The following is a 17903-nucleotide window of genomic DNA, read 5'->3' as shown; positions in this document are numbered from 1 at the left end:
TGAGTACAAAAGCCCCATGAAATATTTACCATTATTTTGAGAAAAAAGCTTATATCTATAATTGTGAAAAGACTAGTTCATTTTGAGCATAGTTGAGCTGATTGAAGTATTTATTGTGTGCTATGAGTCCCGTGAGGGTCACCACAAAGTGAAGGAGACCCCTCTCTAGGATGAAGGGTCCCACTTTGATTGGTTTTGATCCTTGTATACATTGAATCTTGAGAGCTAGATTTTAGGAGCCGATTTTGAGCTGGGCTTAAAGCATTTGAGGCCATTTTTGGAGCAAGAAGTGCCCAAGAAGTGCCAAAGACCAATTTTTCATGAAAAATAAAATGGTGGTGAATGGTCGGAGCTGGAGTTTCCCTAGATGTATTTCAACGTTTGACCCCCATATTTAATACATGAAAGGTTTGGCATTATAAAGTAGCTACTAGATCTAGGAGCCGGAAAGTGTGCAACAAAGGTAAGGTTTATAGACTTCGATACTACAAAGTCACCCGTCTAAACGGATCTTAAATTCGAGTCCGTTTGTCCCCTCAAAATCGAAATATCCACTTGGGGGCAATGTAAATACAAAAAAACTGAACCGGTTATTTTGTAGTTTTGACCTTAGGCATAATAAAAGCCTAAAAAACTTGTGAAATTTGATAAACAAAGGGGGAGGGGGGCATAAATTCAAGAGAGAAGGGGGAGGGTTGTGATGACAAATTCAGACCAAATGATGATGTTGGAGTGATGGAGGACGTAGGTACTGGGCTGAGAGAGTGCATCAGCAACAAAGGAGAAGCCTCAGTGGCCTCCCGTCTACGAGATATAAGCCTCAAAATCGCAGTTTCTATGCGTAAGTGAGTGGTTCTTGTGTTTTATGGAAAATGATTAGAGAAAGTGCTTGATTTTGAATGTTCTTGATTTTGCATGTTGCATTCTCTCTAAAATATGAAATAAAAACCAAAAAATATGATGATATAATAATTTCTTGCAAAACACAAAAAACTTGTAAGTTGTGTTTTTGATAAAAATAATGGAATAAAAACACACAAAACTCGTAAGTTGCGTTTTTGTTGAGTGTTTTGGGGTCATATGGGATAAAAATTGATATGAAAATGATATTAAGTGTCCTTGATCAGTGAGAACTCATAATTTTTAAATATCATGTTTTAATGTATAAATAAATGAATATAAATAGCAAAAAAAAAATTAGTTTTTTGCGTTAGAAAATTAGAAAAAAATAAGGTTTATGCCCATGAATGTATGGCATGGCTTTAGTATGAGGGATAAGCCTCAGATCAGCTATGCCTTCATGTTAAATTTATCTTTTATTATTATTTTTAAGAAAAGCACACGAAAAAACCACTCTTTACACCTATAAATAATAAAAAACCTAAAAGGTAGGGGAAAGAGGGGTTTTGATGCTGATTAGTAGTTGAAAATATATAAAATTCTGGTCTATTTGGTTGTGCATACCATATAGGATTTTTATAAATTAAGTTAAAAGGGGGTTAAGCTACATGAGAAGGCTTGGGGCTAACCCTTAGCAACGAAGTATGATGTGTAGACTTAAATCATGGAAAGACATGTTTGTTGCACCACACAAAGCTGATTTATAAAATGTTTGAGCACTATGGCATTCACAATTGCATTGCCCATATCACAGGGTAACTCCTGGATGCATTGCGATTGGTTTTTGATATACATGACTCACGCTAAGTTGTGAGCCACCTAAGATGTAGGTTTAGGCATTTGGGTTCCTTGGGAGATTGTAAATTGAGGAAATTTCTATCTTTGGGATCATTTAAAACAAGATTGAAGCTTGTTACATCTGTGCTATTTGTGTTAGAGCAGCGAATCAAGGTGTTGAATGCTCAAATGACTAGATTTTTTTGGTTTATTTTTGTTGTTCTTGAGGCCTGAATGGTTGATTTTTGATGGATTTTGAGTGATGTTTAGTTATTTTGGAAGTGTTTGAGAGTGTTTTGGATGATATTGATTATGTTTTGGAAGCTCATAATGATTCTTAGTAGAAATATGAGGTTATGTGATGTTCTAATAGGTTCTGATTGGTTATGATACCTTCTGTTTAGCTTCTGATTTATTCTGATTTTCTTCTGTATGAAGCATGGACTGATGATTGATGAAGGTTGATTCTTTTAAAATCTTATTAAATAGTTTTTGATAGTTTGGAATGGTTTTATTATGAGTTATGAGGCTCTGATATTTTATGTTGACCTTCTGTAACCCTCTGATGAGTTTTTGCAAAGCCTTTGTTCCTACTCTGTTCCTATTATGTTCTATTCTGTAGATCTTCCGTAAGTGTTCTGTGGAATGTATGTATGACTTTGAGAAAGTTTTCTAGCCTTGGTAAGAGGTGAATGTAAGTTCAAAAGAGCTCAAGGAAGTGGAAGAAGTAGTTGCTGAAGACTCAAGAGAAGACTGGAGTGGGGTGACAGTAGTGAGCTATGAAGAGTCACTATAGTGGCTCTAGTGACCCACTACAAGGGACTGGGGCAATAGCGACGCCGATTAGCGACGGCGTTTATCGGCGTCGCTATTGGCGTCGCTATATGCGTCGCTATTAGCGTCGCTATATGCGTCGCTATTTGCGTCGCATTTGCGACGCAAATAGCGATGCATATAGCGACGCTAATAGCGACGCCGCAGGGAAAAAAAGCGCGGCCGAAACCAGAGCGCCGTTTTCATTTTGTTTTCTTCGCCTTTTGAGAGCGAGAGCGAGGGAGAGAGCCAAGGCTTTGTGAAAGAAGAGGAGGAAGAGACTTGTTGCTGCCGCCGCCGCCGCCGCCACCGCCACCGTCGTTGTTCGCGAAGGAGAGGAGGAGCCCTCGTTGCAAAGAGAAGCCGCCCACGCTCGCCATATCTCATTGGTGAGTCTCCCTCTCTCTTTCTTTTACTTGTTGAAGGTTTAAATCGTTCTCTTTTGTTTATTTAGGAGAGGAAAAGAAAGAGAAGGAGAGGGAGAGGGAGAGAGAGGGAGAGAAAGAGAGGGAGAGGGAGAGAAAGAGAGTGAGAGTGCATTCTCTCTCTCTCTCTCCCTTTTGCTTGTTTAATGTTTAAATTACTTTCTTCTTTGCTTGTTTAGGAGAGGAAACGAGAGAGTAAGAGAGAAAGAGAGGGAGAGGGAGAGGGAAAGGGAAAGAAAGAGAAAGAGAAATAGAGGGAGAGGGAGAGGGAGGGGGAGGAAATAGGAGAGGGAGAGAAAGAGAAAGAGAGGGAGAAGGAGGGAGAGTGCATTCTCTCTCTCCCTCCCTCTCCCTTTTGCTTGTTTAATGTTTGAATCACTTTATTTTTTGCTTGTTTAGGAGAGGAAATGAGAGAGAAAGAGAGTGAGAGGGATAGGAAGGGGAAGGAAATGAGAGAGGGATAGAAAGAGAAAGAGAGGGAGAGTGCATTGTATCTCTCCCTCTCCCTTTTGCTTGGAGGATGTTTAAATCACTTTATTTTTTGCTTGTTTAGGAAATGAGAGAGAAAGAGAGATAGAGAGGGAGAGGGAGAAAAAGAGAGGGAGAGGGAGAGGGAGAGGGAGGGGGAGGGGGAGGGGAAGGAAATGAGAGAGGGAGAGAAAGAGGGAGGGGGAGGGAGAGGGAGCGAGGGAGCGAGGGAGAGGGAGAGGGAGAAAGAGGGAGAAAGAGGGAGGGAGAGGGAGAGGGAGGAGGAGGGAGGAAATGAGAGAGGGAGAGAAAGAGAACGAGAGGGTGAGGGAGAGGGTGAGAGAAAGAGAGGAAGAGAGGGAGAGGGAGAGGGAGAGGGAAGGGAATGAAATTTAAGATAATATACGTATCGATAATGGTATGCAATGTGCTTTGCATACGGCCACGTACTTCATCAAAATTAACCCAAAATTATTGTTATAGAAGTGGAGATCCCTTAAATTGAGTATAGGATAATTTCTCTCAGGTCTTATGACTATGAGTAGAATTGATTGAAATAAATTTTATTACTATAGTTGTAAAATTTCATAGATGGCGCGCATTAATTTTAAAATGGATTACTTATACTCAAAGCCGAGATATAACAAAAAATTATCTACCGGGACAAACAAATCGTTGAGCATGATACAAGGCCGAGATATAACATCGGAAAATCTCTCGACTACTATATACAATGCAAGGTTTATGGTCAACTTGCAAGTTGACGTACATCTCCAAAAAGCTATCCATTTAAGCCTCGTTTGCTGTAATGTAGATAAGATGGCAAACGAAGAAGGTCCTATTGTTCAAGACCGCGAGTCGTATCTTAATCAACGTGTCCCATGTCCTTGCTCTCAATGCAAGTTGGCAATTAGACGAAAACGCCGATTGTCTATAGAACACGTACGACGATTTGGCGAGTTTCAACCTGAGATTATTGATCAGGCGATTGCAGATTTTCAGCAAACGGTATTTTCAAGTTAGCATTTTTCATGCATTGTACTCTCAAGCTAATTGAAAACCATACACAATAAGATTGGGTCTTGTTGGCAAATTTTGTGTCCAGGGGGGTGATGTCTCGACCCAAGGGGGAGTGCACCCTTTGCGGCCAATTAGAAGAGTTCGTGGACGTGAGATGGATGGATGGCAGGAGCCAATAGACCACTCGCAAGGCCCATCTATATCGTCAATGCCAGAGGAGACAGACAACCTTCCCGACTTGCCTACAATCTTGGAGCCTGAGATGGAGGCAATGATCGATGCATTGATTCCCATGGATGTTGAGACATCTGACCCGCTTAGAGAGGAAGCATCCATACCATTATATGATGGGTGCCGAGTATCTCGGTTGAAGACATTGCTTGCACTCTTAAGTGTGCAAGCAAAATACGGTTGGAGCGATACGAGTGTGACTGAGTTATTCAGGTACCTTGCATACAGACTTCATTGTTTTTTTTTAAAACAGTATTATTGTAAATATGGATGGATTTTTCAAGGTGTTTTATGATTTTTTTAGGTTATTGAAATATCATATATTGCCACCTGCAAACACCATGCCTGAGTCTCGTGATGATGCACGACATGTTTTACGGAAGCTTGGCATGGACTACAATAACATCCATGCATGTATCAACGACTGCATATTGTTTCGAGATGAATACGAGACTATGGAGACATGTCCAAAGTGTGGTGCTCACAGGTATCGACAGGACTTGCAAGGGCAGACCATCCCTCAAAAAGTCCTCAGACACTTTCCGCTCATCCCCCGCATAAACCACATGTTTCGCACGTCTGCCATGGCAAGCTTGACAACGTGGCATGTGCAGAATAGGTCTACGGATGGAGTGCAACGAATATCAGCAGATTCGCGCGCATGGAGCCACATTGACTCTACCTTCCCAGGCTTTGCGTGAGAGCCAAGGAATCTTCGGCTCGGTCTCCCCATGGATGGTGTGAACCCATTCGGTCTGCGCTCGACTTCTTACAGTGTGTGGCCTATAGTGCTTGTCAACTACAACATTCCTCCATGGCTTTCTACGAAGAAAGGACATCTCATCCTTAGCTTGCTCGTCCCGGGCCGCTACAAAGTAAAAAATATGGACGTGTATCTTCGTCCATTAGTCGATGAGCTTAAGATTTTGTGGGAGGAGGGGGTCACGGTGCAAGATATGAGCAGGCGTGATGGTCGGCGGTCAGCCAACATTCGAGCCATTCTCATGTGGACGATGCATGACTTTCCGGGATTGGGAGAGTGCTCAGGTGAGCAGACCTTTGTTCACGCCGGTAATATCTATATTTTATTTCATTCAATCAAGTATTCACTAGGTCGTGGATCGCCTTGCAGGTCTCGTTACCTCAGGTTATCATGCATGTCCATTGTGTGGGCCACAGTTAGACTCCCGAAGGTCACGAACCATGAAGAAGATGGTATATCAAGGACACGCCACTTTCTTGCCGGAGGATCATGAACTCAGGGAAGGTTTTCTTGGACGACCTCCAGCACGTATGAATGCTGCAAGCTGGTACGAGCTGAAAATGGTAAACCCGGAATCACATCCAAATGGAATGCGACGGTTCTCAGTTTTCTACGAGTTGCCATATTGGACCCACTTACAGGTCAACCACTTGTTGGATCCCATGCATATTTTCAAAAATGTGGGCAGCTTGCTATGGGACCACATCACAGGAAAGAGAGACACTATAGGGTCACGAATGGATTTAAAGGAGGTAGGTAAGATGGAGGCGCTTTGGCCGCAGTCGAGTGCTGAAGGGGGAGTGCAGCTTCCTCGCGCTCCCTGGGTTTTGTCTACCAAAGAAGAGCACATTGTGAAGCAAGTAATCAAGTCTATCCGCACTCCGACGGGTATGATGCGTTCTCTCAGGTCCGCATTTTCTAAAGATGACCAAATGTCTGGGCTAAAATCCCATGATTGGCATAAGATATGTCAGGTTTGTGAACAGAATGGATTTTAATTAGCGTGGACATTTTGAAATTTGAAAAGTGACCATTATTCTTAATGCTTTCTCATTTGTGGCAGTTTGTCCTACCGATCGCGATCGCGGGATGCCTAACTCCAGAAATTCGCGGGGCCATTTACAAGCTGTTGACTTTGGTGCAATGGATCTCACAGAAAGAGATTAAGACGTCCTCTATTGAATCCGCAAGGCGGGGAGCAGTTGAGACGGTCTGTCTCTTTGAGAAATACCTGCCCACTAGCATGCTCACGATACAAGTTCACCTTCTTGTGCATCTTGTGGACGAAGTGGAGATTGCCGGACCTGTCCATACGCGATGGATGTTCTTCCTGGAGCGCTTCATGAAAACCCTGAAAGGCTTTGTGCGACAACGAGCTCGTCCGGAAGGTAGCATGGCGGAGGGTTGGTTGGTGTTAGAGGCATTAGTGCATATCTCACAATGGCTACCAACGGTGGAACCAGACAATGAAATGCTATGGACGCTCAAGGACGATGACAGGCTGACTGGAGATGTGGTGGTTGGAAATGGGGTAGAAAAAAGAATGGATGCCTCAATGGAAGAGAAAGTGAATCGCTTTTGTATGTTGCACCATGCCTCCATGGAGACGTGGCTCGCCAAGTACCAGATTGCAAGGCAAGATCGAGAGGAAGCGCGAGCTGAATTCCGACCCAGTACGCGTCACCGACCGATTCGATATCCCGAAGGCATGGAGGAGATGCCGTGGTTTATGTCAACACGATGGTTGCATGGAGCCTTGATCGCAGCATCCAGCGAAGGGGCAGAGGTCTCAATGGAGGAGTGGGAGTTCTCGAGGGGATGTAGTCCAAAGGTAATGAGGGGTTTAGAATGTGTCGTATCTGAATTTGTTTGCTACATCTAATTTGAGTGTTTCAATGTGCAGTACAAAATATATAGTGCAGCGTGGTCGCGCGGACGGCATTTTCGGGTGGAGCGTATTGACAAAATGCGCTCCACAATGGACTGTGGTGTCATGGCAAGGTTTGAGCAAGAGAGCCGGCGACGAGCAACGGATCCGAACACGGTTGTGGATGAGATGGAGTATTTTGGGAATTTGCAAAGTATTATTACGGTGGATTACCGTAGCTTCTCCATGATAATATTCGATGTGCAGTGGTTCAAAGTGGTACTTGGAGGAGCTGGCGCAACGGTTCGACGAGGTCCATCTGGATTTCTCGAAATAGATTCCGAAAAAAAATGGATGGATTTGCGCGACACCTTTGTGTTGCCGGCACATTGTGAACAGGTAATCTTCTAGTCATTTGCTTGCTAATTGTAATACGACATGCTTTATGTCACAATGGTTTGAAGACGGTTTGTAAGTGTTTGTGAACAGGTAATCTTCTATCCAAATCCCCGACAACCTCGATGGTGGTATGTTATACCTTCAACTCCTAGAGGTGCGAGAGTATACGATCAAAGCGATGTTCCAGGCATAGATGAAGAATATATGCAAATAGAGGGATCGAAATTACAAGGGGTGGAGGCCACCGCAAGCTTGGAGCCCGCATCGGCTAACAATGATGGAAATACAGAAGTCGTAGAATTTTTTGAGAACGAGGCAGACTCGTTCTTTTGTGGTGACATGTCTATCGACCTTCCAGTGTATGCAGAGTTATGTCAGGAGATTAACATGGGACCATAGAATACTTCATTCTTGGAGAATTGTATTACTCAATTCGTTGTTTAGATCTTCCATAAAGGTAGATAAGATATGCATTTTAAGATGGATTTTTCAAAAATGATTTATATTAATGCGCTTTGTATAGTTTCAATTGATTATTCTAACATTATTTTTTATCTCTGCAGGTATCTTTATTTTCAGGATGAGTCGAGGGATGAGCGATGAGGAGTTTCAGGAGATGATGGCACGTATGTCTCCAGATCAGCTCGTGAGATTCAGAGAGATAGCAGATCAGGAGCTGTCTCGTTCTTCGTCAGGGCGCTCTGCTAGATCAGCTTCAGTGCGATCAGATGCTTCAGCTTCGAGCAGACGATCTCGACGCTCGCGACTTGGGCCAGAGAGAGGGACTGCGACTGTAGGAGGATCAGGGGGGTGCTACTGTGGAGACACGGACGCGGTGTCTCCGTCTCGTCGTTCAGCTAGAGCTCGGTCACCTCCAGGATTTGTCACACCTGTGGGGACGTCCACTCCAGTTACTCCGGCTTTTGCGCAGCCGTCGGCAGATGTCACGCCTTTTGGTGGCACTCCTTTTGGTGGCACCCCCTCTGGTGGCACTCCTTTTGGTGGCACCCCCTCTGGTGGCACCCCTTTCAGTGGCACTCCGGGAGAGGGTACCCCCGTCGGTACACCGGATGTTCAGGGGTCTCCTGGATATGCCCAGGAGCGTGGACGGAGATGGGAGAGGGCCCATACGAGGCACACTCCTAGGGATTATGGATACCTAGTGGATGGCAGGTCAGGAGCTATCATCATGAATGATGAGGGGAGGAGGGTGATAGCTCGCATGAGGGAGTTGTGCCAACAAGTTTTTCGGCACAACGTCCTGGATCATTGGAGGAACATACCGGAGGGAAGCAAGGAGTACATAGTAGCATCCTTGCACGAGGAGTTCCCGGTGCCAGCCGCAGTGGATAGATTCTCTACGGGCTGGATGATGGATTGCATGCGTGCATACATGTCACATAGACGATCCGACGCACGCAAGGCAATCAAGAGTGGGGCTCCAAAGCCCGAGTGGTTAGATGCAGAGGACTGGCGCCGACTGAGGGAGGAGGCTACAAATTCGCCAGGACGTTGGAGTCAGCAGCGGGAGGCGGCGAGGGCACGAATCGAGGCCGGATCGGTACATCATCTTGGAAGTGGCGGCCACAGGACATATTTGGAGGACTTTGTAAGTTTCTCTTTTGTTTTGCTTATTTGTTTTTTTGAGATATTATTTGTACTGACAATCATGTTTCTAACAGTTAGCATTTTGTTTTCTTTGCAGCACTCCATTACAAATCGTGATCCGCAAGGCCTTGAGACTCAATATGCAGAGAGGCACGGTCTCAGATCATTGATCGACCGATTGTACAGACGCGGCGGCCCAGTAAGTCTCTCATCTTTCATGTCCGTAGTTACCATGAGATATTTGAATGCATTATTGTATGGTGGATTGATATGTTGTTTCTTTTTCTGCAGAATCCGTTTGATGCTCCTTTGCAGAGGGACGAGCTTTCGGGGGACGACGATTTGTAGCTCGCCCTCGGATCCTTAGCGCTCACATACCTTTAGTTTTTAGTCGCCCGATCTATGTAGACATTTTCTATGTATTAGTGATATTGTTTTATGATTGTACCAATCGCATTTTATGCGATATCATGTATTTATTTCATCTATCAGTTTTATGATTTCAGTATAGATTCTTTTTGTTTGCAAACGCTTTGTATGCAGCAGTGCAGAAACTATTTTGTATGGCTCTCATACAGCACACAGTGCTATATGTGGCAGGGCAGCTTGCTGCCCTGCCACAAAATTTTTTTTTTCTCTGTTACCGTCGCTATTTGCGTCGCAAATTTATTGCAGGCGTCGCTATTGTCGTCGCTATCAGCGTCGCAAATTCTCTGTAACCGTCACTATATGCGTCGCTATTTGCGTCGCATTTGCGACGCATATAGCGACGCAAATAGCGACGATTCCATGGCGTCGTCAATAACGACGCTTTTTGCGACGACGGGGGCAAATTTTGTTGTTTGTATTTTCGTCGCTTTAAACGTCGCTATAAGGTCTATATCTTGTAGTGACCTTTCATATCAGACATACCTCTTGGAAGGGGCATCCACAACCTAATAAGGATTATTATGAGTGATTATTGAGTATTGTAGTGAGGAGATGATGTACTATTGATTGAGAGAGAAAGAGAGAGTCGGAGATAGCCAATTTTATGTAAAACAATGTATCTATTTATGAGAGACAATGAGAGAAAACTATAAAGAAAATGAAGATGAATCATATGTGATTATTTCCATTCAAAAGTGGTGTTTCTTTTGTGTTCTCTTTGTCTATCAATGAAAAATATGAAGAATACGAAGAGAATGATGAATTTTGTTGAAGATAAAACCATGGGAGATTGTTTTTATGATGCTGCGTGAAGATTTCTTGCTAGTGATGTTCTTTTTCTTGTTGTGGTTCTCTAAAGAATGAAACAAAATCTTGTTGATGTTACAAGATAGATTTTCTTGTAGTAGAAACCCCTTTTCATTTGTGTCTCTCTTGGGGCTCCATGTTTGTGGTGTGCAGCTGGGAAAATCTATCATTAACAAGTATCAAAAGAGGCAGAAAACGAAGGAAATGGCATTGCCAAGAAGAGAAGAATTCAATGGATATTTGTAAAGTTCCTTCTTCCACTGAAATATTTGCAAAGTTCATTCTTCCACTGAAGAGTTGGAGATTCTTATTGTCAAAGCCACTTTCCACAAGAAGCTCATTCCACAATGGCAGAAACATATTACCATCATGATGCAGGCTCTATGTGGTGGACTATTTCCTCTTTCAGTTGAAGCAACAGAGATGTGCATCTTGGTGGCAAATTGTTTGGGAACAAATTGAAGTGTAGAAACAAAGAGAATGACCATCCATGGAAGATTTTGTATTCGTTGAGAAGTTTTTAGACATCATCAAGTGGGAGATCGTAAAGAAGCTTTATGAGTCGTGGTCAGTGGAGGTTCACGAAAACAAGAAAGAAAAGAGTTGGAATTTGTTCATGGATGCTCAACAGCAGGACAAGTGGGATGCCTGGTGCATTGACAATCACCTCTTTTTGTCCAATTAGCAACCCACTGGAAGTTGGTGGATAGAGTATTCTCCACAACATACACTATTGAAACCATCAGAAGCTGGCATTATTATGATGATGGCACAACAAAGATCCTTAGAAGAATGAGTTTTGATACCTTCAGAATGGAATATCTCCCCCTCTGTTAGTGATTTGAAAGTTGAATTCAAAGATGTAGAAAAGAAGGAAATAGAAGAGATGTTGGCCAGAGAGTCCTCCAGACACTAAATCCCCCTCTGGTTCTGTTCCGTTGAGTACAGACCAACTGGCTGGAGCCAACCCCCTGATGAATGACACAATGAAGAGGCAAGCACTAGACCAAAGTCTAGAGGTACGTGAGAAGAGAGAATGCAAAAATCTAGGCAAATAACAAGCTTGCAGCAAAAGCCTCCTTTGACGCCTTAAAATCAATCTTTACAAAAGTCCCCATGGCGACTCAAGGTCCACTTCCTAGTCAAATCCATGCTGGAAATATTGATGATAGGCCAGCAAATGTAGTCCCATTGCCCATTTTTAAGGGAGAGTACAATGAAGACCCTCATCTTCATGTAGCAGAGTTTATGGTAGCATGTGCGGCTAACAATGCTAGAACCCCCGAGCATTGGTTAGCAATATTCCTTGCCACTTTCAAGGGCGCGGTGTTTCAGTGGTATTAAAGACAAGTAGCAGGAAATTTTGGCACATGGGACAACTTGAAGTTGGCCTTCCTCACTAAATTCAGGCATGAAGGTTTTGAAGAGCAGATGTGAGAGGAGCTCATGAAGCTAAGTCAATCCTCTAGAGAAAGAGTAGAATCTTATGTCTCACGAATGGAATCCATCATGAAGAGATGGACCAACCATCATTTGGATGAAGGCATACAGAAATGAGTGTTCCTTAGAGGCCTACAACCAGAAGTTCACAAGTTTGTGGAATTGAGAGGACCAATCAATCTGCAAGCTGCACTGGAAGGTGCAAGACTGTATGACGAAGTTGAAGCAAGGCTGTCAACGACTCCAAGAAGAGAAATCTTACCTCCTCCCATGCCAAGAATGGTATACCCACCAAATTTAGTCCCAAGGATAGTTCCCTATCCCTAACTCCCAAATGCAAATAATGCCGCAATACAATGCACCTAATCCACAGTGGTCATAGACAACAATGCCTCAAATGATGGTTCAACCACAACCACAATGGTCTCAAATAGTTCCTCTAATGGAGACTCAACAACAGTGGAATCCTACCCACTAGAATCAAAAACCCCAAGTCTCAACAAGAGCTCTAAATCAGAACCAGAACATAGGACCTCCTAGATCAACCCGACCAGTGTATGCAGTAATAACAAAAGCTTCCCAAAACCCTACTACAAGTACTCTAGGAGATGAAAATCTGAAGGACTACCCATTCAACTCAGTCACAAGTATAAAGAAAGAGCTTACGGATGTGATTATAGAAAAGCTACAAATGCTAAAGGTAAATACCACCAATATACCCACTATTGCAGGAGGTGTTGAAGAAGGTGGGAGAGATGCGATGCATTCTAATACATGGTGCGAAAAGTGCCATCAAGTGGGACATTTAGCCATAAGAGCTCTAAATCAGAACCAGAACACAGGACCTCCTAGATCAACCCAACCAATGTATGCAGTAATAACAAAAGCTTCCCAAAACCCTACTACAAGTACTCCAGGAGGTGAAAATCTGAAGGACTACCCATTCAACTCAGTTGCAAGTATTAAGAAAGAGCTTATGGATGTGATTACAGAAAAGCTACAGATGCTGAAGGTAAATACCACCAATATATCCACTCTTGCAGGAGGTGTTGCGGAAGGTGGGAGAGATGCGATGCGTTCTAATACATGGTGCGAAAAGTGCTATCAAGCGGGACATTTAGCCACTAAATGTACCTGAAAACCAACTATTCCTAGAGCCTTCTATTCATACTATTTGAGGAAGAACCATACATAGGATATCTGCTCTCTGAAAGAGATGCACGAATGAAAAAAGAAAGATAAAGATGCAAGATTCAATTTGCTAGAATCCAAAATGACAACGCGGACATTGGACCAAAGCCTAGGGAGTTTGGTCCTAATTTTGGTCCAAGGAGGCTTCCCTCTCAAAGTTACAGAGGACAACAATGTGTTGGCGGTGTTTAGAGATCATAGGTGGAATGTTACAGATGTGGAGAAGAAGGGCCATATCTCACCAAATTGTCCAAACCCTAGAAGGTCTATGGATTACAAGTCCTTATGCAGTCGATGCAAAGGAGAAGCCCCTGTGAAATCTACTTCTAATACCCAACAAAGGACCCAAGAACCTGCTTCCAATTTGGTGGAATTGGAAGTGGCCGCAATAATGTGAGTAAAGAAAGGAGAACCCGTAGTTCCAAAAGAGAACATTCCTTCTGCCAAGACTGTGAAGTTCAACCTTCCTCGGGATAAGCAGAACAATGCAGTCCAGAACAATGTAGTACAGAGCACTACAGAGCCAAAGAGAGCTACAGAGATAGTTGCAGAGACAGGACTAGAGGTCCAAGAAATAAAGGATGCTGAAGTACCTCCTTATGAAGAAGAGGTGCAGATGTTGCCATTTCTAGAAGAAAAAGAAAAGATAAAAGTGGGCATGGCCCCATTTCCCAGTCGATTGGAAAAGCCTGTGGATCCTATCAAAGAGTATGATTTGTTCAAAGATCTAGATATCTTTAAACCAAATCTAATCTTCCCATAGTTGCTGATGATGTCTCCCAGTTGCCAAAAAAGATTTAAAAGCATCTTGACAAAAAGACACGGCCTAAGGATTGCTCCCCCAACAACAACAAAGCCCAACAGAGCCTCAAAACCCGTGAAGGATTCCTTTCCCTATGCACCCACGCGATGGGTCTCTATCGTCATCACCAGACACGTCACCTTGTTCTGTACACTGCACCATAAGGCTCCCTAGCCTTCCTGCTTACACCTATGCCCGATAGGGTTGGACGCAGTAATGCACCATCAATTGTGCACCCTAGCATACTCCCTTTGCACCATCCTCCTTGTCGATTCCTAATCTAGGTGTGAGATCTGGGTTTCCATCAATATTACCTCTAGTGATTTACGTTATGGGGCGAGTGACTGTTCTCTCATCCCATGTGAGTACTTGTGAGCTGAGTGACTATCCTTCGTTAATAACAACTACCTCGATGGGCTTTATCAACCAGCTACCTTCCTGGTATTGTTGTATGGTTCTTGCCATGCTGGTTGAACGCTGGAGCAAGCCGTGGTACCTCATGTAGCTGACTCCAACCCTTTTGTAGCAGTGAGATGATTGCTTCAACCATGCACGAAACGGGCCAAGTTTTTCTAACCCTATCCTTATGATTGCAAGTGTATGTTATGTGTTAAGTGTGGGGATAGTAGAGTCCAGTCGGTTGATGAGTTCTAGGTTGTGTTGATGCATCTACCCCTGTTTGTTAAGGTTTTAAGTGTGGGGATGCGTCCGTGCATGTCTATGATGCATAACTCCCTGCATATGCCTCAATTTAATCATGCATCTATGCCATGACCTCCTTTTACCATGATGGAGTCCCTCCCCTATCCACCCTTTCACTTTCACTCCACTCCAAGGGCCGTTTCTTCTCTATTTCCCTTTATCCCTTGTTTTGAAGTTTTCCCATGAGAACACAGCCTACGTTCACCAAAACCCAAATCCATCCTTCCCCCCTGTTCATCCCTTTGAAATGACCTTTTTTCTTTTTACCAACCCCTGTTCCGCTAGACGGTTCTTGAGTTATTAATTTTTGAACCATTTTTTGAGAATTGGTCATGTTTCCATATAAACACATCCTTTTTGCTTCGAAACAACAATCTGACATGGCAACCCAGTCCTATCCCTTCAATTTGACATTTTTACTTTTTACACCTTATCTTTCTGATGCCTGGTTCATCGGTTATTAATTTTTGCGGGTATCCGAGACATTTTCGTGTGAATGTTTTACATTTTTTCATGTGATCATGCCCTATTTTCACCGGAATTCCAGTTTAATTTGACACCATGTCTAGCCACCCTTTCCCCACATTTTTTCTTTTTTCTCTACTCTATTTTGCCAGTTGGATTTTTAGTTATTAATTTTTCAATGTGTTTTTTAGCGTATTTTTTGTTTTTTTCGCATGTGAACTCCTCTCCTTCCCCCGGACCCGAGTTTTGATGTGACCATCCTATGCCTTCCCTTCCCCTAGACATTTTTCATTTTTAATGCCCTCTGTTCCAGTACTCGATTCTTTTCATATTAATTTTCGAGTCCATTTTTGCGTCCTTTTTTTTGTTTTTCCCATGTGACTACCACCTATCTCAGTCGGAACAATGTTTTGACTTAATAGGTTTGTTGGGCACATTATTTTGCACATTTTTCCTTCTTTTCGCTTTGCGTTTCGACGATCGAATTTTTTGATAGTAATCCCGGCATGTATTTTCAAAGCCATTTTTCACATTTTTCTCCTATGACCGCCCTGCTTTTGCCTTGGACACCCTTTCACACTTTTCCATCATCTTCTCTTCGTTTTCTTGCACATTCTTTATTTTTCTTAACTTTTTTTTAGATGCATGATTTGCATGTTATTAATTTTTCTTTGTTTTGCTATGTTGCCGCGCGCCTCACCTCGCGTGTGCACGCATGTGTTTTTGCTGTTACGCACCTCGCGATGCCCCCTGGTGTCCGCAACTCCCCCACTGCCGTCCTGGCTCTGTCTGATCCCACTGATGCAAATTTTTTTACCCCCGTCCTGCGCTTATGCGCGGGACAAGGGGGGACTCCCTTGATTTTCTTATTATTATTATTATTATTATTATTTATGTCTTTTAAAATTTTATTTCAAAAAACTCACTCCCCCCTCTCCTTCCTCTTCTCTCTCCTCTTCTTTCTCTCTCTTTCTTTCTTCTTCTCTCTCCCCGATCCCTCCTCCTCCCTTCTCCCTTCTCCTCCTCCTCTCTTCTCCCTTCTCCTCCTCCTCCCTCCTTCTCCCCTTCCTCCTCCTTCTGACATTTCCTCCTTCTCCTCCTCCTCCTGCCATCCTCTCCTCCTCCTCCACCCTCCTCCTCCCTCCTTCTCCCCTTCCTCCTCCTCCCGCCGTCTCTCCTCCTCCTCCTCCTCCTCCTCCTCCTTCTCTCATCCCTCTCTTCTTTTTTCTTCTACCCCACCCTCCAACCACTCCCGCCGCTCGCCACTCAGCAGCCCCCCCTACCCATCCACCCTACCCCTACCGCCCGCCATCCACTGTCGTATTGCTGCGCATTCGAGGTGTGAAACCACCCAAAAGTTGTGTGTGTGATTTGATACTTTGTACATACTTAGTTGTTATGTTTGCTCTTTCATTCTATGATGAAGACGGAGAAGAACAAGGAGTTTTGGTAGACTGGTAACTCGAGATGCAATCTCATGGGCTACACTTATTTCAAGATATGCCGATTATGGGCTTTGTGAGGATGTTTCCAACATCTACAACTGGATGTACTATGTGTGAAATGGCAGTAGTATGGGCACAGAACCAACTGATCACTGATAAGTCTGGAGAGCTTATCAAAGCGTATCTTAGCAAGATGTGCGAACGCCTTCCGAATCCGAATGGAGAGAGTGTTGTGGAGTGTGACCAAGTTTCTTCCATGCCCACAGTGACCTTTACGATAGGAGGGAAACATTTTGATCTTACACTTGAGTAGTATATCTTGAAAGTTGGAGAGGGTAATGAAATGCAATGTGTTAGTGGGTTTATGGGTCTGGATGTTCCTTCAGGGCCTCTATGGATTCTTGGAGATGTTTTCATGGGCGTTTACCACACGGTTTTCGATTATGGAAATACACGTGTAGGCTTTGCTAAGGCCGCCTAATTGTCGTGAGGGCCATGGGAAAATATCTTTAATCATATTGACAATGAAGTGATTTGCAGGCTTGGTCGATATTAAAAAGTGTGATTAATGCTGAAATTGGCCCGCTTTCCTTGGGGAAAAAAGAAGCTTTTTTGGAAAAAGGGGGGAAAAAGCAGATTCAAAAAGCAGGAAAGATTTGACAGATTAAGGAAAGGAAGGGAAAAAAACAGAGGAGAGGATCGACGACTCGGCTGCTCCACTGGGGAAGAGGGGCAAAAAAGCTAATCTGGGGCGAGAATGCATGGGGGACAAGAACACTATTTTTGGGAACATTGGAATCGCAGGGAAAAGGAGGAAGTCATCAACTGGAAGGGGAAGAAAAACGCAGAGAAACAGGCATTCGGGGATACCGGTAATCAGAGGGAAGGAGAGGACGTTCTCAGAGATCCAGAGACACAGACGGAGAAGGGCTAAAGTTGACGAAGGAGGGACGAAGCCGAACGGACAAATAAGATGACGATGAAGATGGAGAAGCACTGAGCAGACTGTCTTCTGGGCAATTACTCTTCAAAACTGACCGACTACAGCCTCCAAGCGGTGTTCAACGTGTGGCGGCATATTCTGACTGGCAGATATCAATAAGGACGACATTTTGCTCAGCAAGTTGGTGTTGATAAAGCAACGAACTAAGGAGAAATTTCAATTAGTTCTGTTCAAAACTGGGAAAAAGAAGAGAGCTTTTTCAATCTGGAGGGGATCGACGGGAGATGAATGATGGGCGTGAGGAAGAACGAGGGGGGGAATGGAAGACAAGACACGCAGAGGCTGGTGACAGAGACAAAAAGCAAAGGAGGCAAAGGAGAAGTTGAAGCTCTACAGCAAGACGACGCA

The 17903-nt window shown here is 43.7% G+C and overlaps 1 protein-coding gene across 1 annotated transcript in view; it reads left to right on the top strand.

The window, feature by feature from the left end:
• LOC148019007 (uncharacterized) overlaps positions 1–17486 on the top strand; it is a 39843-nt gene extending 22357 nt beyond the window's left edge. The window contains exons 4-5 of the mRNA XM_087701290.1: positions 15749–15894; positions 17357–17486. Of these exons, the coding sequence (XP_087557416.1) occupies positions 15749–15894; positions 17357–17486 (276 nt within the window). The remainder of the gene's footprint in view (positions 1–15748; positions 15895–17356) is intronic.
• Positions 17487–17903: the final 417 nt, after the last annotated feature.

The sequence above is a fragment of the Lygodium microphyllum genome, chromosome 20 (genome assembly GCF_053477565.2).
Source record: "Lygodium microphyllum isolate KBCC chromosome 20, Lygodium_microphyllum_v1.1.10, whole genome shotgun sequence".
In the NCBI taxonomy this organism is placed as follows: domain Eukaryota; kingdom Viridiplantae; phylum Streptophyta; class Polypodiopsida; order Schizaeales; family Lygodiaceae; genus Lygodium; species Lygodium microphyllum.
Note: the sequence above shows the minus strand (reverse complement) of the source record. Positions and strands in the feature narration are given on the sequence as shown.